Raw genomic sequence first — 22,570 nt, 5'->3', positions numbered from 1 at the left:
AAAGCAATGAAGGGGAGTCATTATGCAAACACATTCAAGATGGCAGCTCGGAGTGACCCATGTGTCTTCTCTGGCTTTACTGAATAACCAGTAGTCCGTCCATCATCATCCACACGTCTTCGAATTATAAAGCATTGTTACAATATACACATTGTACAGTTCTAAGTATATAATTTGCTCAATTTAAAACAATTACCCTTGTGTTTGCATCCCCAAAGGATTGTTATTTTTAGTCAGCAAATTTTATTTGTAGCTTTTCTTAAAATAAAATACCAATTTCAGCTTCAAACATAAAAAAGAACATCAAAACAGATTTTCACAATCTTAAAATAAATCAGGAAATTTTCCTAAAAATTCTACTAACAATGCATAACCGATAGTGCTTTAACCAAAAGGCGTTCGGGTTATTGTACTCAGCAACTTAAAGAAACAACTCCGTCTTTAATCTAACATTTGGGACGTTATTTGTTGTTTTTTAATCAACTTAAAAGATACTCTTGTCACTAAAACAACTTTTACAAATCTAATGGCTTTCGACCAAAATCATTATAGGGGATGGTTTTCATTTGCAGCCTTGAGTGCATCTTTCATTCAGATTTACACATTTGGTGAAAGGAACAATTTATAAATGTGTTTGTCCTCAGTTACAAAGAGATAACGTTCACATTTAGGTCAGAGAAAGACAACAGGAAGAGGTGAATTACAGGTTTGTAACAGATTGCGAGAACAAATACTACAAAGAGTTAAGTTATTGGTAAAATGTCTCCTAGATAAAGCTGGACCGATCAGAACTAATTATATTACAGAACGCTCGTTGTGGTGACCACACAGAAAATTCTATCAGGCTAAGATTAGATTTCTGCCGGTAGCTAAATGAACTCTTTCCCTGAGAGGGAGACATAATATATTGCTTAATCATCAGTTTAGCAATTCCTAAATATTAATTTACCACAAATCATGTGTATCCTGGTGTACAGAGGTTCTTTAAGACCAGTACAACTAAGCAAAGTTGCAGCAATCTCTGGTCAGAAAGGAATTAGTGAGTTCGGAGAAAAAGAAAAGTGAACATGTGTTTAAAGGGATACTGTGATCACCAGAACCACTACAGCTTAATATATAGTATACAGCTTAATGTAACTATACACATTAATATATAGTATACAGCTTAATGTAACTATACACATTAATATATAGTATACAGCTTAATGTAACTATACACATTAATATATAGTATACAGCTTAATGTAACTATACACATTAATATATAGTATACAGCTTAATGTAACTATACACATTAATATATAGTATACAGCTTAATGTAACTATACACATTAATATATAGTATACAGCTTAATGTAACTATACACATTAATATATAGTATACAGCTTAATGGAACTATACACATTAATATATAGTATACAGCTTAATGGAACTATACACATTAATATATAGTATACAGCTTAATGGAACTATACACATTAATATATAGTATACAGCTTAATGGAACTATACACATTAATATATAGTATACAGCTTAATTGAGTTGTTCTGAGGTCTACTGCTTGTCCCTGCAGGCTTTTTAATGTAAACACTGCCTGGTAACACCTCTAGTGGCAGTCACACAGACGGACACTAGAGGTGCTTTCTGGGTCAGTGCTGCACAATGTGCTCTGTATGTAGACGCTGAACACTCCACATAGAGATGCATTGATTCAATACTTCTCTATGGGGAGATGCTGATTGGTGAAGATAGTGTTTTGCTGCGCATGTACAATAACCTTCCCATAATTTCCAATGGGAAAGCATTGGATTGGCTGAGATTGTCAATTTTGGGGGTTGAGCCATACAAAAGAAGACCCGCACAGCGCTGCAAAAAGTTGAGTAAAACACTTTTCAACTTCCGGAAGAGCGGGGCCGGCCACCTCAGCGGCACTATTAGAGCTATAGTGTTTGTATCCTGACACTATAATGTTCCTTTATCAGTTTCCACAGCAGAGAGATAAAAAAGTTGGAGTTGGGAGCCTTATTGATTAATGCAGTGAACTAAATAAGTATGGAATCATAATGGGGTTTCATTCACTAAAATGTAGTAAATAGAAAATCAAATTGCAAAATATAGCAATCAAAAGCCAATACGGATTCAGCTTTAACTGTAGTTGCAGTTTGGGGATTTTAGCCTGAAGCGGTGTATTCAATTCACTGCAACTCTGTGTTTAGTGAGTAAACCACATTGGCAACTTATTTCTATGACAATTATTCTGTGTCTGAAATAGTATTAGCAAATCTCCCAGTGATAAGTGCATGTAGAGAAATGTAAATGTCTAGATTTTACACATCGATGAGGATGTGAAGGCTCTGCAGTGGTTACTGCTCCTAGGTGGAGATCATGGATCACTTGGCTTTAGCAAACCCAACACGGTCGTTTGCCCGATCAAAGACTGTATAGTACTGTCCAATGAAAACATCCCCGATTATCCACAGGGGTCCTGCTGGAGGTGGGATATCAAGGCCTAGAAGTCCACTGAGACACACGGTTTGGCCAGCCTGGCTCAGCTGTGGGTACAGAGTAGTGTCAGAATGTTAGCATTTAATGTACTGGTCTTCAAACCACAGATATAAATGCAGATATTGTCTCACATCGAATGACCATTAGTTGTTGGGAACAAATGACCAATCTAAGTAGTTTAATAAAACAAGAAGGGTTTGAGGATATTTAAAAAAAAGAAAAGTGGGGGGGGGGGGGGGGGGGCAAAAGGACAGTCCAAAAACAAACAAACATAGTGCACAGCAAGGGGTCATTTTAGATATCCACTTGTAACTTGGATGAAAAAATACAAACATGAAGCAGGAACCATAAAACAAGGATCTACTATCTATGTAAACTCTAAGCCATCTGGCCTTTACACAACTACAGCACATTCACATTTTGGGGAGGGAAGCAGCAACTTACTTCTATTTAAAATGAACATTTTATATGGTTTTCAATCATTGTGGACACTTTGATTACCAACTTTTCCTTCTTTCGCTTCCTTTTTGTGATTTGGTTTGAGACTGCCTCTGGCTTTAGTAATATATACCAACGAGTTGTGTGAGTGGAAACACTAATGGCTCGTATTCAGTGTTAGTACGTTTTACCATTTGGCTGCTGTTAACATTAATGACTATCTTTAGCAAGCAAGTCATAATACCCTGCTAAAGAGACGTTTAATGGCTCCCACAGACTATGAAGTGTTAAGCTCATGTTCCCAACGCGTTTCTGTGTTGGTCACTGAGTTTTACCTCGCCAAATGTAAATACAACCTACCTCAGCTTGGTGTAAAGATACTAAGTCACATTAACTACTGTAAACTCTCCATACTCTTACAAGTGAATCGTCTCTTTCTATTGACAAAAATCAATAAATAAAACGTGGGGTCACCTGGGACAGCAAAAATAGCAGGTAGATCTTCTTTCACTCCAATGACTGCGAGGGAAAACCAACTAACAAAATGGAAGTCAGGAGATGTCCTGTTGGTTGAAGGAAGGGTAGGGATCGCTCATTGGGTCCCCACTAATTAAAATTTGGATCCTGGAGGACTCTAAAAACATTATTTATTTTAAAGTGTATTATGTGCCTTCCAGCTCTGTTGTGGAATTGAAAGGTATAATTAGACCGGTGCCCTGGTAAAGTTGCTATGGCAATTAAATGTACCATTTTTCAATTTGCTAAATCCCATTTTGAGTTTAGCATAAGTTGAGGCTGACGTTCGTATCCTGCAGATGTCAAAGGCTGGGGTAAACCTTAGATATCAGTCTGTATTTTATGGCCACAAATATTTACTATCATTGCTAATTAAAGCTTACGTATTGAAACTGGTAGCCTTCTCTATCTTTGTGAGAGCAAATCTATCTCCGCAGTTAAATTCTTCTTCAAATAACTCATGACAGAGAAGAACAAATTAATACTACAGCTCCGAGGATGTGGTCTCTAGGTGCTAGAAAGAGTCCAATTTACTCCCAAAACGGTTGGACATATCCATACACTGAACCATTGTGGTTATGGATGGTAGTGTCCCTTTAAAAGCTAGTATTACATCTTGAGTAACGTTTCAGTCACTGACTTGCCTACTTGCATGGTGTTAATTTGATATTAGCAGCTACGCACATAAACACAATTCTGTTTGTGCTGCTTACACACAAGCGCCTTGCACTCCTCACACCAGAGTAAAGACTAAGCCATCCTCAGATATTCACCTTCAGTACATACTGCTCCCCTGTCAAGGTGTACGCCTTCCCTCCAAAGCTGAAGGTGATCGCAGGTAGTGATGGAATTTTACTACAAATAATCATGTACTACAAAGTGAGGAGAGAATAAACACATTGGTTAGTTACATCCACATTGCCTTAAACCAGAGGCCCATTATTCCCTGCCACAGGACAAGAGAACCATGTGACATGTGAAACTGGTACAAATGTTCATCGAAACGTGGACTGATCAATCGTGACGGATCGTTCTAACTGCTCTGGGTAAAGTTAACTATGGTCTGTTAAGTGAGGCATGGATCTCCTAGGCAGGAAGAGTTGAGTTCCAGTTTCCATTTTGAAACCAAGAAATGTTATATAGAACGTCTGGGCCCCATCTCCATCTCGTAGCACAGTCTGCTACGTTAAATATACCACTTCCAGTTATCTTATCAAATAGAACATGAGGTCTATACGAAGTTCTTGAAGCAGTGTTATAGGTCAATTGGAATCTCAATGTATAACTAAAAAAACACAATGGCTGATTCCTAACCAAGTCCCTCTCTGTTACAAATCACAATAATGCAGGTGTGTACATGCACAAAATACTGGCTGAAAGGACAAATACATTTCTCTCAACATAGTAATTCACTAGATCTGTCAAGGTATACATTCTTTTAAGAATTGGCTTCATAGAGCACAGGTTGATCAATTATAATGTGTCATTATTTGGTTCCTCTGCATTCACTAAAATCGAACTGGTCTGCTGAGGCACACTTCATTTAACCCCTTAAGGACACACGACGTGTGTGACATGTCATGATTCCCTTTTATTCCAGAAGTTTGGTCCTTAAGGGGTTAAACTACATCAAAGATGCTTTGTTACATTATGGAGTACTCACATTATGTCTACATCTATTAAGTACCTTTTAAGAGGGGAAGGCAACCTGCGGCTTCTCCCCTGATGCTTTGCCAGATTTATGTAGTGCTTAGCCAACATCCGGAGTGCCAAAGGCTGCCCACCTCTGGACTAGCTCCACACCCTGCACCACTCACATGCCAGTATTTGTCAACTTCATGCAGCATAACAATATGGTACTTGTTTTATTACATGAAAGGTGATCTAGAAGACATTCTCACCTCTCCACTGAATAATGGGATGGCTCCAATTGCTTTCTGTATTGCTCTCACTTCTTCCACTGGCCCAGCAATCAGGGAGGTTCCCGTGTCCACAATAGCCTCACAGCCGCCTTTACAGACAGTGAGCTGATCTCCAACTGCCACCCTGCAAGACGAGAGACAGAACTTTATAGCCTCTGGGGGCGTAACGTAGAGGGGAGAGTTAACAGTCCATGTAGGTGCATCCAAAAGGTCGTGTTCCAGGTGCTGCAGGACTACAACGTCCATGATGCTTTTCCAGATTTAATTTTGGCATAGCATTGTGGGAGGTGCAGTTCTTCATTTGGGGATCTACCTTCAGCCTCCCCGGTGTAGAAATGCCAAAGGGATAAGCAGATATGAACAAGCTGATAGACCAGGGGTAGGCAACCTTTTAGCAGCACTGTGCCGATATAGGATTGTGATGTCCCGTAGCGTGCCGGTCCTATTTTTTTTTTAAATGAGGTGTGTATGCTGCCGTATCCTGCTTGTGTTATTTTTACTGTAATTGCTTTGTATCATTGTATTTGTGCGTATATGCAGGGCCGTCTTTAATATTGACTGGACCCTGGGCAAAGCATTTGTTTGGGGCCCCCTGGACCCTATCCCCCCTCCCCAGGCGTGCAATCACGTCCTCCACCTCAACGCAGTGGCGGACCTGTTGCATGAGTGATTAAAAGGTAGATCCCCATCTGTCGTGTAACTCCAGTAATGCATTGACAGCTGGGGCTCTACCATTTACCCATGTTTCCAGGTCTTAGCACGAAGCGTTTTTTGTGTGTTTGAATGTAAACAGGTTTTTGTATGGAATATGTTTGTATGTGGTGTTGGCGTCACTGCAAGCATGTATTTGTGTAGTGTTGGTTTTTTAATGCAGGGGTGTATTTACATATAATTTTGGTGTGTAACACAGACATGTGTTTATACGTAGTGTTGAAATTTGAATGCAGGGGTGTATTTGTGTGTAGTATTAGTGTGTGAATGCTGAGATGTATGCACATATACACGCACACAGATATATATACACACGGAAACACACACACACAGACATACTGACATACACACAGATATACTGACACAGATTTATTGACACACACACACACACACAGACATACTAACACACACACACACACACAAACAGATATACTGACACACAAACATACTGACACACACACACACAGACATACTGACACAGGCATGCTGACACACACACACTGACATACTGACACACACAGATATACCGACACACACAGACATACTAACACACACACTGACAGACATACTGACACAGACATACACACACACAAATATACACACACAAATATACTGACACACACAAAAATTACACTTTTAAACCCACCCTCCAGTTTCCTACCTTTCCTGCTGGTGGCTGAAGGTGTTGGGAGTTGGGGTCTGGCTTTCTCGGCCAGCCCCCCTCCACTCTGCCTACTCTTCTTTCCCGCGCGCTCCTCTCTTTGTGGGAGGAAGTGATGCACGGCCGTCACTTCCTCCCAGCCTGTTGCCAAAAAGCAAGGGGCCCGCTTGTGCTGTTAAAGCGCCTCAGTGCGCCACCGGGACCCTGCTGACAGAAGCCCACTGGGTGGCCCTTTGTGCACGGGCCACCCGGTGGGCCTCCTTAGTGTGCGGATTACCGGCCAGGGGTTAGAAATAGTTGAGGCCAGCGGGGCTCACGGTGCAGCTGCCCAGTTTGCCCCACGTTAAAGACGGCCCTGCGTATATTAGCTATTATATTGTATATGTTCATGAGTAGTTTATGGTATTGTGTAGGATACATATGAATGTGAGTTGTGTATGAGGGCTGCTTGTTGATTTGTGTGAATGGATATGTCACATTGTGTATTTGGTAGTGTGTGTGGGGGCTGTTTGAGGTATTGCATGTGAGAGACTGCATGTGGGGTTGTGTGCATGTATGTGGATTGTTAGTGGTGTTGCATTTGTGGGGATTGTGTGTATGTTTGTGTGTGGGCTGTCCGTACTATTTGTATGAGGGGTTACACAGGAATGCAGGATTCTGCATTCCTGTGTACATCTAGCAGTGTGGGTGGCTTCCCTGGTTTCCAGTGGGGACCAGGCCGGCCAGGTACAGGTCAAGGACAGGAGCTGCAACAGCAACTGCGAGCTGTTCTACTATTGTGTGGATTCCTATTCACAAGTGCTGTGAGGAAGTGATCTGAGATCACTTCCTCTACGTGCTGCAATGCATAAATTGAGGATTGTCCTTTACCACCTTTTCGGATTAGCAGATATCTGTTTTACTGGGACTCCTGATAGGCCTGAGCCTATTTGTCTCTAGCAGCCTTGAGTGCCGTGCAAAGACACCTCGAGTGCCGTGCATGGCACTAGTGCCGTAGGTTGCCTACCTCTGTGATAGACCAACAAACGAAAAGGCTTGTGAAGTGTTATAAAAAATCCTTACAGGAGGGGGCGATGTATACAAAGTGTCCGTTTCCATTTCACATTGAGCCAGTATCGGGCACATGCAAGATTTTCTTATGTGTAAAGCTACAGTGATGATTTTACCACTAATTATAGCCACAGAATAAAGACAAAGGAGTAATATCAGGGGAAAAACGTTTGACACGGGCAGACAATGCGAAACCTGCCAGGGTTACTTACTGATCCATACGTATCTGCCAGTATGCCTTGCGGGTCACATTCATGTAATTGAAGTCTCCGGTATAATATTTAGGGTCTGTGCCACCTAGTAACAGTTCTCCGCCAGGCTGAGAGGCCGGGTCACTAAATACAAAGATAGATTTTGTATCGTTTAGCTGGAAATGGCTGTAACCATAACTCCCATTTGGAGATGTCTATGTGCCATGTCAAATAAAATATTTTCTGTTACATGAAAGGGGATGGCACTCCGTAAAATATACTTTAAAAAAACATGCTGTGTTATACATTAAATGTGCAAAGTAAACATGCATTATTTTACTGTAACACAATGCAAATGGCTGAGATATGACGGACACAATCAGATGTCAATCCTTTTTCAGTCACCATATCTGGGCACAAAAATAGATTTCATGTTTTATAACTGTACAACTCAACCTAGGAAACGAGAAAACAAACTTAAAAAAAAAAATATCCTCCGTAAAACGCCTTCTAATTTTCTAGTCCCTGGCATTATCTTATAGTTAGGATAGCCTTATGCCTATCCCACGCATGCTTAAACTCCTTTACTGTGTTAACCTCTACCACTTCAGCTGGAAGGCTATTCCATGCATCCACTACCCTCTCAGTAAAGTAATACTTCCTGATATTATTTTTAAACCTTTGTCCCTCTAATTTAAGACTATGTCCTCTTGTTGTGGTAGTTTTTCTTCTTTTAAATATAGTCTCCTCCTTTACTGTGTTGATTCCCTTTATGTATTTAAATGTTTCTATCATATCCCCCCTGTCTCGTCTTTCCTCCAAGCTATACATGTTAAGATCCTTTAACCTTTCCTGGTAAGTTTTATCCTGCAATCCATGAACCAGTTTAGTAGCCCTTCTTTGAACTCTCTCTAAGGTATCAATATCCTTCTGAAGATAGGGTCTCCAGTACTGTGTACAGTACTCCAAGTGAGGTCTCACCAGTGTTCTGTACAATGGCATGAGCACTTCCCTCTTTCTACTGCTAATACCTCTCCCTATACAACCAAGCATTCTGCTAGCATTTCCTGCTGCTCTATTACATTGTCTGCCTACCTTTAAGTCCTCAGAAATAATCACCCCTAAATCCCTTTCCTCAGATGTTGAGGTTAGGACTCTATCAAATATTCTGTACTCTGCCCTTGGGTTTTTACGTCCAAGATGCATTATCTTGCACTTATCCACATTAAATGTCAGTTCCCACAACTCTGACCATTTTTCTAGTTTACCTAAATCATTAGCCATTTGCCACTTGGCTTATCCCTCCTGGAACATCAACCACTTTGTGTCTCTAGGTCAACTTGCCATATTTTACTCACTAAAACCACTTCAGCAAACACATGGTTTACTTTTTCTTATTGTCCTCTGAGCAGGATTCTATATATTAACATCAACCAAGTGTGAACACTTCTGTTCTTTTATAGTGTTCCCTATGGGGCGCTCAACCTACTAATAATTGCCTGATAACAAATTTAATATTCATTTCTTGTAAGTGGGACTTCATTCTGGTTCTGATTTTCGATGTATGCGCTGTATCTCATAGTAGCAGCCCCGGGGAATATGATGTAATAACGATTCAAATCGAAACATTGTAATGTGCTGGTCATGGACTTTACCGGTTCAGATAGAAGGAAAATAGATTGTTGTCCACCAGTTTCTGCTCCATGATGTCATCAAACACAGTGGGGGCACCATCTACAGAGATCCGAGGGTAGCCCATGCCCAGAATGCCATCAAACTTGGCTGCCACGAATGTGATACCAGGCTGTTTGATGGCTTCGGCAAAAAGCTGTTTCTTTACAGCCAGGTTACCGATCTATGGAACAAAACATGGGGGTCTACTGCAATACTCTGCCATAGCACATAAACACTGCAAAAACCATTAGCATCCATAGATTAAATAAAAAGATAAAACAACGATATTAAGTTATGAAGCTCTAGTATTTAATATTAATCTTCATTCAGTTTCAAATTCAAGTGGTAAGCTTTGCTGACTTGTTGATCTTTACAAATCAGCGCGGGCCACAATAATAAAGAATTAAAACTTTGCAAGGAAGTTTCGGAGATGTTCTGAGTTTGTTAAGGCCAGCCACATGGGGAAGGGGTGTAAGTTACGAAGAGACCAGACTAACAGTAAGTACACAGACTATGTGATTACTATCAAGAGGCACATCACCTAAATGGTCTTAAAATATGGAGGGGAATATGGATAGCAGCAGTATGGGCGCACTCTGATAAAACGCACGTGTCAGGTCTGGGGGTGTTCCTCCTGAGACCAGCGCTGGATGAAAACACGAAGATACACATGGATCAAATACTTTTCAGGAATACCTAGCTTTACATTTTATCAATTAAAACATGTATAATTATTGATCTTTACGATCCATGTTTATCCACCTCCCTTGTACTGTATCTATTAGTATATTGACTTCCTGTTTTCAACGTGCTGGGGGGGCATAGTTTAATATATCTATTATTAAGTGGGGTGCCCTGGAAGGCGCGAAAGGGTTACCTATTAAGTTTATTTCACATCCTCTGTCTCTCAGGCATCAATATATTAAAATATGTATCACCGCTTTTGACTATCTGCATTTTGGCAGGCTCTACTTGCAGATGTTACAGTTGTAACCGAGTTTTGGTAACAATCTATCACGTTGTATATTATCTAGGGTAACTACTAGTTTCAATAGAGTGTCCCCACTCTGTGTGCACTGTGGATACTTTACAATTGGAACCGTGGCTTTAGTTACAATTTATCATATTGTATAGCTCTGCTACCTTTAATACTGCTGGGTGAAATATTAGGATAGAGTTGCTATCCCTATTCCCTCCCACATTTTAACACTATGTAGGTGATGTGATTCCTGATAGTTAGCACACAGTCTATACTACCTACCATTAGAGTTTGCACACTTGTAATCCGATCATTTAGTTTGGGCAATACATGCCCCGATTTTCCAATCGCAATTTGATTATTTTATTGGTATTCATTAAAGGTGAAGTTTTAAACTATTTAGGGATACGTTCTTCTTTATATATCTTCCCCTCCCAGTGAAACAGTCACAGCTTTCCCTTCCCTTTCTTCTTTTTGTAATTAGGATATCCAGTGGTTACCACCCACCCACCCGTGAGTGTTTCGCATGGCATGGGCTCTTTTATGGTTTTACTTTACATGTAAAATGTAGCAGAGGAGAAACGTTAGGCAGGCTGCTGGGCATATGGAGTATATATGGTTAGGGTGGAGATTTAATAGCCACAGTCACTAAACAGAGAGGATAAAAATCAAACAGGAGAGCACAACTATATTAAATTAAAACTGCATAAAATATCTTGAGATAAAAATAATATAATCAAGCAGCTATACACAAAGAAAAGTTCCTTATCTTATCTCTACCTAAATGATGTTTGCAAAATGAGTGTCAGCGCTAATAAGGAGTCTACATGTTTTATTACTGTCCAGGTATCTTGCTGGTGTAAGGGATTTTATTTGGGGGAGAGGGAATCTTGTTTTATATGAATAAATAGCAGTATTATACTATGGCAAGTTTTTTTGTATCCTTTTAAGGTACACTCGTCATTGAGCTGCAGTGTATCCATAGATGTTACATCTCAACTGCAAGACGAGATTAACCCTTTAAAGACTTTTTGGACCCTTGAGCAAGTTTTATATTTTTGTGTGTGTGTAATCACACTTATTGTGGTACATATGGTCTGATATATACTATAAATCCACAGTTATAGGTTGTTGGTTTCCATACTCATATTGATCGCCTATTGTAAGGTTATCAAACATAGCGCTGACACTCATTTTGCAAACTAAACACAGAGGGTTGTGGGAACGGATTCCCCCCCTCCTGGACAGTAATAAAACATGTAGATTCCTTATTATCCCAGTGGCAGCAGAGGATCTGGGCACAGGATGCTGGGACAACCTTAGTTTTGACAAATCTCTAAAAAAAACACCAAAAAAAACAGTTTGACAAAAATCTTGAGGGTTACACCCAAAGTTCCCTAACGCCATAACAACTATTAGTGCCTTTAAACAGACACTAAACATTAAACGAGAAAAGTAAGAAAAAGTTATTTTTAAAGAGCATCGAGGTTTCTGATAAAACTCGCAGGAGGACCATCTTGGTATTAAGTGCTCACCGTCACAGTGTCTTCGCTCAGGTACCCAGAGAGGCTTCCACTGCCGTACTGGATGGAGAATTCTGTGCCATTCTTCACGTAGGTGGATGATCTAGTGTCAACATATTTATGATGCACCACTGAGGACAAGAAAAGCACTTACAATCGACATTTGAATGACTGTTTTGTTTTTTTACATACAGCGTACACATTTCACATACAATGGCGATTGACTCTCCTACAAAGGCTGCATGTTCTCAGTCTAAAAAAGATGAAACCGGAAATAATGAATTTTTTATTTATTTATTATTTTTAACAAATTATAGTATATTATATTATATTTAGCAAATAAAAGGAGTTCAATCTCTGTCGTGGCTCTGGAGAACAAACAGTGTCAGTTTTTACCAAAGGAGATCCACAGAAATAGCACTGGGATCCAATTTCCATGTCTGATATAAGGATTAAAGCAAACCTGTTAAACAGAATTATTAACATAAATACTTACCAAAACTCCACCTCCCCTACCCCCATGTCTTGAAATGAAGCTTCAGAGTTTTTTCGTGCTACTCACCTCCTTTCCAAATGTTCCAGCGTCGCAATTAGCCCGTCTTCGTTGCCTCTCTAGGAGAAAGCCTATGATAGCATACCCAACACCTGGAAACCCTTCTGTGGACGTTGATGTATGCACAGTGTGTAGGACCTATTGCAAGAAGTCCATTCATAGACCTGGCAATTGCGTCACTTGCCAAGTCTTCATAGAAGATGCTGGGTGCATTAGCATTAGCATTGCACATACACACTAAGTAACATTAAAGCCCCAATGGAGGAGAGCCTGTAGGTTGTGCTCTCATGCAGTGAGTGACAAGAGTTTGACTGCTGGGGGTTATAATGCTTGCGGTTTTATATTGAAAAGCCTATACATTTGCTAGGACCACTGCTTTAAGTTAAATAAACAAATCATGGAAAGATTTTTCATTACATTTGTGGAACTTTTAGGCCCAAAGATTTGAGCTGGGAAAGAGGCCGTTGATTGTTTTTTGCGGTTTGCCTGGTTTGGCCTGAAATATTCAGTTGTTTTGTCAATTGTCCAAAATGAGTTCAGTGAATAGCCCCCACACAAATATTGAAATAGGCAAACAAAGAAAACATGGCTCCGTTATGGCGTTTATTCACTAAGCACCAACTGCAAACTGTAAGGCTACAACGTGTCAATATAGAGGAGTTTAAGGGGATTTCCAATTAATCTATTATTCACAATGATACGATGTTCAGTAAGTGAACCATATTGATGGAAAGGACTAAGAAACGCAGTCTATGGCATGGAACCCAGTCAGACCGGCTAACATAGGTCAATAACTTCATTGAGTGCTTCTGGCATTGGATATTAATTACATTTTTAATAATGTTATCAGTTATATTATTATTTATATAGCGCCATCACATTCCGTAGCGCTGTACAATCAGTTATATAAAAATTCCACGTAATAGCTTTGGCACAGTAATGTTCGTCTGAAGCCTTCTAGCACTTGTTTACACACGCAGAGAATTATGGGAAATATATGACGTAGACTTCCATCTAAAGCATCGTTTATAGGCCAATCATTTTGTTTAATAAGCAGGTTCTAACTGTATTGATGCTCCTGAAATAAGTTGAAGAAAACCAACACCCAAGCCAACTTTAATTCACAAGTAACATCCCTATGTACGATGGGATGGTTCAAGTAAAACATGTCTAGCAAGTATTGTCACGTGCTGTACTAACACCAGCGAACCTGTACAGGATGCATATCATCAGGCTGACGTTTAATTCAATGCAAACTCACTATTATTCACTAAAGGGAGAATTCTAATTCAAAGTAAATTCAAATTGTAAAGAGACACTATAGCCACCAAAGCAACTTTAGCTTAATGAAGCAGATTTGGTGTACAAATCATGTCCCTGCAGTCTCAATGCTCAATTCTAGGACAGTTAGGAGTTAAATCACTTTTGTTTCTATTTATGGAGCCCAAGGCAAGCCTCCCTGGCTGTGACGGACACAGCCTGCATGAAAAAAAAATGGTTTCATTTTTAATTAGATGCTACAGCACATTGTGTTTACTTTTATCTCCCGTTTTGTGAACTAAGTGTTAATCACACCCAGGTTATAAACAGAAATGTATAGGAAGACTATGTAGGCCACATGCAGAGGAGGTGAGACTAGGGCTGCATAGACCAACTGACTTAACTCCTCAAGGACAGAACATTGAGTGGAAACAAACAAATAACAAACAGACACAAACCAACAGTATCAGAGGCAGTGGGGAGAGCGGCTCAGAGCATAGCAGGTATGGAACTGGATTGCTGGAGTGAGCAGCACTGTTCCAACAGGTTGGGGATTCTAGAAAAGGAGTCAGGAGATTGCAAACATGTTATTAGTGCTGTCTAACTTTCTAGGTATTGCGGGATTTTTGGGCTGTCATTTTGGGGGCTCAGATCTAATAAAACTTCCACTAAGTACAATAGGACACCTTAACGCATTCAATGATTTTATTATGATCTGGAGCATCCATTTAAGATAAAATATCCCAGTCTTGTCACAGTGGAGCCCAGTAAGTTACTTACAGCAGGCCAAGTCCAGTATTGAGCAGTGTATTGATGGTACCCACAGGTTAGAAGATCCCGTGTCAAATATCACCATAAATTTCTGGGGAGGAGTCCCGATTCCAATCTCTCCATAATACTGTGCCTGAGTGGTAAGAAAACGTAAAGACCAAGTTAGCCAGTTATAGTGCTTTGCGGACATAAATAAATGTTGATAAGAGAATACATCCCAGGGCTTTACACTTATTGGATATGTAAAAGTATGCAAACACTGGGTTGGATGGGTTGAAGTGGTTATGGTGTCTGTAGCCCGTGGGCACTGGGTCTCGCATTTACTACTAACAAAAGATGAATAGTGGCATAACTATGGTCTGCTTCACACCATACTTGGGTAGCAGGCAGTAATAGTTTTTAAATATCAGCCCAGATAGCCAACATTTCTCAATCTATGGTATCACTTGGTACGGTGCAAGGTGTACAGCCAAGCTTCAGACTGCCTGGAACCGAGAATGTCTACTAAAGAGTGAGTGAACAGAAATGTAGGACAAAGCACCTATGGACTCCAGACACCATAACCACTTTAATTCATTGACATGGTTATGGTCCCTGCATTGTTCTGTAAACCTATGAAGGATTAAGACACCACAGAGATTGCTGAATTAGTGACACTAACCCAAAACTTAATGGTTTTGCCTCTGCAGAATGGTACCAGCAACGTTTCAGATGTTAAAGGAGCACTATAGGGTCAGGAACACAAACATGTATTCCTGACCCTATAGTGTTAAAACCACTATCTAGCCCCCTTGGCCTCCCTAAAGATAGTAAAATCTTACTTGTATTCAAGTCTGAAGCTGCTGCCTCTGCCAGTGAACTTCCTCTGACCTCTGACACATTCAGAAGTGGTGGCTTGATCCAATCACAATGCTTCCCCACAGGATTGGCTGAGGAGACTGACAAGGAGGCAGCCCTGGCCAATCAGCATCTCCTCATAGACATGAATTGAATCAATGTAGCTCTATGAGGAAAGCTCAGTATCTGCATGCAGAGGGTGGAGATACTGAATGTTTGGATGCATTTTAGGCAGCCATGACCCAGGAAGGATCTCTAACAGCCATCTGAGGAGTGGCCAGTGAAGTTATCACTAGGCTGTAATGTAAACGCTGCATTTTCTCTGAAAAGACTGTGTTTACAGCAAAAAGCCTGAAGGTAACGATTCTACTCACCAGAACAAATTAAATACACTGTAGTTGTTCTGGTGACTATAGTGTCCCTTTAAGTTCCCATGATCCTCTGCTATGTAGCATATAACCAAAACTCAACAATGTGTGAAGAGTTGCCATTTATAGGTTCTACTAGACATTGGTATATTGTTCACCAAGTCACCCATGAAACGCCCACCAATGCTTACATCAAGGTAGTTCAGCAAGGTTTCTGGTGTGGGACTACCAGCCTGGGGAAAGGCAGAGATACATTTTTGATTCGCCTGGTCAGCAATCAATTTCCGCAAGTCCCCACTTGCTTCCGACATTGTACGGCGAATTGACTGGAACTTCTTTAGGGGAATCCTGTGGATAAAATAGGAGACATTGAATGCATCGCTCTGTGCAAATCATTATGAAAGAAAGGCTTCCCTGTACTTATAAATAAACTTAAAGGAACACTACAGGGTCAGGAACACAAACATTTATTACATCTAACACAAACATGTATTCCTGACCCTGTAGTGTTAAATCCACCATCTAGCCCCCCCCTTGCCTCCCTAAATATAGTCAAATCTTACTTGGATTTAAGTCTGTTGCTGCCTCTGGTCTAATCTGCCTGTTTGGCTGAAACCATAAAAGGGAATCATGACATGTCACACGTGTCATGTGTCCTTAAGGGGTTACGCAATGATTTAAAACAAGTAAGTATATTTGGTTAGAAGTATGCTCTCTCTAGAAAGCCTTCCAATAAATGTGACATGTATAAGCTGCCAATGAAAGCAAGAAAAGGAATAACGAAGTGTACCTGGGTCCAAAAACAAACAAAAAGGCTGGAACACACCAGATTCTCACTCGCTATAAGCATGTATATAACTAAAGGTCACCCGGTACAGGTACTTTCTCTGAATGATTTACATTAACAGTCTTCATTCAGGTTGTGAAATGTCTAATTAGAGCGTCACATATTCACTTACCTGTGCAAACATTCGAAAAATTGATAATTCCATCAGAACTATTTACCCCACCTGGTGGCCAACCTCACTATTACACGTTACTTACGGATTAACCCCTGATGTCATGACACTATTACTGATATGGGTTAATGCGTACCCTTCCCCCTATATCCTGTGTCACCCCCCCCTCCCCCCCAGTCCCCTATATCCTGTGTCACACAATGATTGAGTAATGTCAGGATGTTCTATTATAACAGCTGGCCTTTGATCCTGATTTGTATCTTCTCCCCCCCCCCCCACCCCCCAGTCCCGTATATTCTGTGTGTGTCCCAGCCCCCTATATCCTGTGTCCCCCCATCCCCTATATCCTGTGTCCCCCCAGTCCCCTATAGCCTCTGTCACCCCCCCAGTCCCCTATATCCTGTGACCCCCAGTCCCCTATAGCCTCTGTCACCCCCCCAGTCCCCTATATCCTGTGTCCCCCATCCCCTATATCCCGTGTTACCCCCCAGTCCCCTATATCCTGTGTCCCCCATCCCCTATATCCCGTGTCCTCCCCAGTCCCCTATATCCTGTGACCCCCAGTCCCCTATGTCCTGTGTCACCCCCCAGTCCCCTATATCCTGTGTCCCCCATCCCCTATATCCTGTGTCCTCCCCAGTCCCCTATATCCTGTGACCCCCCAGTCCCCTATGTCCTGTGTCTCCCCCCAGTCCCCTATGTCCTGTGTCACCCCCCAGTCCCCTATATCCTGTGTCCCCCATCCCCTATATCCTGTGTCCTCCCCAGTCCCCTATATCCTGTGACCCCCCAGTCCCCTATGTCCTGTGTTACCCCCCAGTCCCCTATATCCTGTGTCCCCCATCCCCTATATCCCGTGTCCTCCCCAGTCCCCTATATCCTGTGACCCCCAGTCCCCTATGTCCTGTGTCACCCCCCAGTCCCCTATATCCTGTGTCCCCCATCCCCTATATCCCGTGTCCTCCCCAGTCCCCTATATCCTGTGACCCCCAGTCCCCTATATCCTGTGTCACCCCCCTCCCCCCAGTCCCCTATATCCTGTGTCACACAATGATTGAGTAATGTCAGGATGTTCTATTATAACAGCTGGCCTTTGATCCTGATTTGTATCTTCTTCTTGTCTCCCCCCCCCCAGTCCCGTATATTCTGTGTGTGTCCCAGCCCCCTATATCCTGTGTCCCCACAGTCCCCTATATCCTGTGACCCCCCCAGTCCCCTATGTCCTTTGTCCCCCCAGTCCCCTATATCCTGTGTCACCTCCCCTCCCCGACAGTCCCCTATATCCTGTGTCACACAATGATTGAGTAATGTCAGGATGTTCTATTATAACAGCTGGCCTTTGATCCTGATTTGTATCTTCTTCTTGTCTCCCCCCCAGTCCCGTATATTCTGTGTGTGTCCCAGCCCCCTATATTCTGTGTCCCCCCAGTCCCCTATATCCTGTGACCCCCCCCCCAGTCCCCTATGTCCTTTGTCCCCCCAGTCCCCTATATCCTGTGTCACCCCTCCCCGACAGTCCCCTATATCCTGTGTCACACAATGATTGAGTAATGTCAGGATGTTCTATTATAACAGCTGGCCTTTGATCCTGATTTGTATCTTCTTCTTGACCCCCCCCCCCCCCATCCCCTATATCCTGTGTGTGTGTGTGTGTGTCCCCAGTCACCCCAGCTATATCCTGTGTGTGTGTGTCCCCAGTCACCTCTCTGTCCCCCCAGCTATATCCTGTGTGTGTGAGTGTCCCCAGTCACCCCCTGTACCCCCAGCTATATCCTGTGTGTGTGTGTGTCCCCAGTCACCCCCTGTCCCCCCAGCTATATCCTGTGTGTGTGAGTGTCCCCAGTCACCCCCTGTCCCCCCAGCTATATCCTGTGTGTGTGTGTGTCCCCAGTCACCCCCTGTCCCCCCAGCTATATCCTGTGTGTGTGTCCCCGGTCACCCCCCTGTCCCCCCAGCTATATCCTGTGTGTGTGTGTGTGTCCCCGGTCACCCCCCTGTCCCCCCAGCTATATCCTGTGTGTGTGTGTGTGTCCCCAGTCACCCCCTGTCCTGCCAGCTATATCCTGTGTGTGTGTGTGTCCCCAGTCCCCCCAGTTATATCCTGTGTGTGTGAGTGTCCCCAGTCACCCCCCTGTCCCCCAGCTATATCCTGTGTGTGTGTGTGTCCAGTCACCCCCTGTCCCCCCAGCTATATCCTGTGTGTGTGTGTGTTCCCCCAGTCCCCCCAGCTATATCCTGTGTGTGTGTGTGTGTGTGTCCCAGTCCCCCCTGTCCCCCCAGCTATATCCTGTGTGTGTGTGTCCCCTGTCACCCCCTGTCCCCCCAGCTATATCCTGTGTGTGTGAGTGTCCCCCAGTCCCCCCCTGTCCCCCCAGCTATATCCTGTGTGTGTGTGTGTCCCAGTCACCCCCCTGTCCCCCCAGCTATATCCTGTGTGTGTGCCCCCCCAGTCCCCCCAGCTATATCCTGTGTGTGTGTGTGTGTCCCAGTCCCCCCCTGTCCCCCCAGCTATATCCTGTGTGTGTGTGTGTGTCCCCTGTCACCCCCTGTCCCCCCAGCTATATCCTGTGTGTGTGAGTGTCCCCCAGTCCCCCCTGTCCCCCCAGCTATATCCTGTGTGTGTGTGTGTCCCCCAGTCACCCCCCTGCCCCCCCAGCTATATCCACCCCCCTGTCCCCCCAGCTATATCCTGTGTGTGTGAGTGTCCCCCAGTTACCCCCTGTCCCCCCAGCTATATCCTGTGTGTGTGAGTGTCCCCCAGTCCCCCCCTGTCCCCCCAGCTATATCCTGTGTGTGAGTGTCCCCCAGTCCCCCCCCTGTCCCCCCAGCTATATCCTGTGTGTGTGAGTGTCCCCCAGTCCCCCCCTGTCCCCCCAGCTATATCCTGTGTGTGAGTGTCCCCAGTAACCCCTATGTCCTCCCAGCTATATCCTGTGTGTGTGTGTCCCCCAGTCCCCCCTGCCCCCCCCAGCTATATCCTGTGTGTGTGAGTGTCCCACAGCCCCCCCTGCTATATCCTGTGTGTGTGTGTGTCCCAGTCACCCCCCTGTCCCCCAGATATATCCTGTGTGTGTGTGTCCCAGTCACCCGCCTGTCCCCCCAGCTATATCCTGTGTGTGTGAGTGTCCCCCAGTCACCCCCCTGTCCCCCCAGCAATATCCTGTGCGTGTGTGTCCCAGTCCCCCCCGTCCCCCCAGATATATCCTGTGTGTGTGTGTCCCAGTCACCCGCCTGTCCCCCCAGCTATATCCTGTGTGTGTGAGTGTCCCCCAGTCACCCCCCTGTCCCCCCAGCAATATCTTGTGTGTGTGTGTCCCAGTCCCCCCCGTCCCCCCAGATATATCCTGTGTGTGTGTGTCCCAGTCACCCCCTGTCCCCCCAGCTATATCCTGTGTGTGTGTGTCCCCCCTGTCCCCCCAGCTATATCCTGTGTGTGTGTCCCCTGTCCCCCCAGCTATATCCTGTGTGCCCCCCCCCCTCAGTCACCCCCCTGTCCCCCCAGCTATATCCTGTGTGTGCCCCCCCCCTGTCCCCCCAGCTATATCCTGTGTGTGTTTGTGTCCCAGGACACCCCCTTGTGCCCCCCTGTGTGTCCCCCCCCTGTGTGTCCCCAGTCACGCCCCTGTCCCCCCAGCTATATCCTGTGTGCCCCCCCCCTCAGTCACCCCCCTGTCCCCCAAGCTATATCCTGTGTGTGCCCCCCCCCCTCAGTCCCCCCCCCTGTCCCCCCAGCTATATCCTGTGTGTGTTTGTGTCCCAGGACACCCCCTTGTGCCCCCAGCTATATCCTGTGTGAGTGTCCCCAGTCACCCCCCTGTCCCCCCAGCTATATCCTGTGTGAGTGCCCCCAGTCACCCCCCTGTCACCCCAGCTATATCCTGTGTGTGTGTGTGTGCCCCCCCCCAGTCACCCCCCTGTCCCCCCAGCTATATCCTGTGTGCCCCCCCCCCTCAGTCACCCCCCCGTCCCCCCAGCTATATCCTGTTAACACCTTATCTCTGTGACTGTCTTAATGCAGTTTGAACATTACTAATTGATACATGTATTCCTATCCTACCTGATACCATGAGCTACAGCACAACTACAACTCCCATGATGCCTTGCCACCCATGATAGCTGGCCTCACCTTATTAAAGCAGAGTCTGGCTGGATCAGGGAGCACAGCAAGAGACTCCATACTAGCAGGGCACCCATCATGGTCTCCTTCCTGGAACTGTGTGTCTTCTGATCCCAACAGGGCAATGCTCTGCAGCCCCAGTCAGGTGATCAGTCAGCTGACTCTGCACTCACATGGGGGGGGGGGGGGGGGAGTTTACAGCATAACCTGTCTGCATGGCAGCTGGTGAATAAGCCTTGTGTCACATGCCATCAGACAATGACTCTACAAAACACACTCTCTGCATGTTCCTACTGGTTTGTCATGCGCTGTTAGAGATGTGTTTGTTAAGCTGTGTGTGTTAGAGGTGTGTTTGTTAAGCTGTGTGTGTTAGAGGTGTGTTTGTTATGCTGTGTGTGTTAGAGGTGTGTTTGTTATGCTGTGTGTGTTAGAGGTGTGTTTGTTAAGCTGTGTGTGTTAGATATGTGTTTGTTATGCTGTGTGTGTTAGAGATGTGTTTGTTATGCTGTGTGTGTTAGAGATGTGTTTGTTATGCTGTGTGTGTTAGAGATGTGTTTGTTATGCTGTGTGTGTTAGAGGTGTGTTTGTTATGCTGTGTGTGTTAGAGGTGTGTTTGTTAAGCTGTGTGTGTTAGAGGTGTGTTTGTTATGCGGTGTGTGTTAGAGGTGTGTTTGTTATGCTGTGTGTGTTAGAGGTGTGTTTGTTATGCTGTGTGTGTTAGAGGTGTGTTTGTTAAGCTGTGTGTGTTAGATATGTGTTTGTTATGCTGTGTGTGTTAGAGATGTGTTTGTTATGCTGTGTGTGTTAGAGATGTGTTTGTTATGCTGTGTGTGTTAGAGATGTGTTTGTTATGCTGTGTGTGTTAGAGGTGTGTTTGTTATGCTGTGTGTGTTAGAGGTGTGTTTGTTAAGCTGTGTGTGTTAGAGGTGTGTTTGTTATGCGGTGTGTGTTAGAGGTGTGTTTGTTATGCTGTGTGTGTTAGAGGTGTGTTTGTTATGCTGTGTGTGTTAGAGGTGTGTTTGTTATGCTGTGTGTGTTAGAGATGTGTTTGTTATGCTGTGTGTGTTAGAGATGTGTTTGTTATGCTGTGTGTGTTAGAGGTGTGTTTGTTATGCTGTGTGTGTTAGAGGTGTGTTTGTTAAGCTGTGTGTGTTAGATATGTGTTTGTTATGCTGTGTGTGTTAGAGATGTGTTTGTTATGCTGTGTGTGTTAGAGATGTGTTTGTTATGCGGTGTGTGTTAGAGGTGTGTTTGTTATGCTGTGTGTGTTAGAGGTGTGTTTGTTATGCTGTGTGTGTTAGAGGTGTGTTTGTTAAGCTGTGTGTGTTAGAGATGTGTTTGTTATGCTGTGTGTGTTAGAGATGTGTTTGTTATGCTGTGTGTGTTAGAGGTGTGTTTGTTATGTGGTGTGTGTTAGAGGTGTGTTTGTTATGCTGTGTGTGTTAGAGGTGTGTTTGTTATGCTGTGTGTGTTAGAGGTGTGTTTGTTATGCTGTGTGTGTGTTAGAGATATGTTTGTTATGCTGTGTGTGTT

At 43.7% G+C, this 22,570-nt stretch overlaps 1 protein-coding gene across 1 annotated transcript; it reads right to left on the bottom strand.

Annotated features, from left to right (window-relative positions):
* Positions 1 to 1,549: 1,549 nt before the first annotated feature.
* On the bottom strand, positions 1,550 to 21,153 carry LOC134579155 (cathepsin D-like). The gene is made up of 9 exons (XM_063438343.1): positions 21,047 to 21,153; positions 16,153 to 16,309; positions 14,766 to 14,889; positions 12,185 to 12,303; positions 9,652 to 9,851; positions 8,018 to 8,140; positions 5,363 to 5,507; positions 4,235 to 4,333; positions 1,550 to 2,554 (listed from the first exon to the last, which is right to left on the bottom strand). Exons 1-9 carry the CDS (start codon positions 21,115 to 21,117, stop codon positions 2,393 to 2,395), a joined length of 1,200 nt encoding a protein of 399 aa, XP_063294413.1. The 5' UTR covers positions 21,118 to 21,153; the 3' UTR covers positions 1,550 to 2,392.
* Between the last annotated feature and the right edge of the window lie 1,417 nt (positions 21,154 to 22,570).

The sequence above is a fragment of the Pelobates fuscus genome, chromosome 12 (genome assembly GCF_036172605.1).
Source record: "Pelobates fuscus isolate aPelFus1 chromosome 12, aPelFus1.pri, whole genome shotgun sequence".
Classification (NCBI taxonomy): Eukaryota; Metazoa; Chordata; class Amphibia; order Anura; family Pelobatidae; genus Pelobates; species Pelobates fuscus.
Note: the sequence above shows the minus strand (reverse complement) of the source record. Positions and strands in the feature narration are given on the sequence as shown.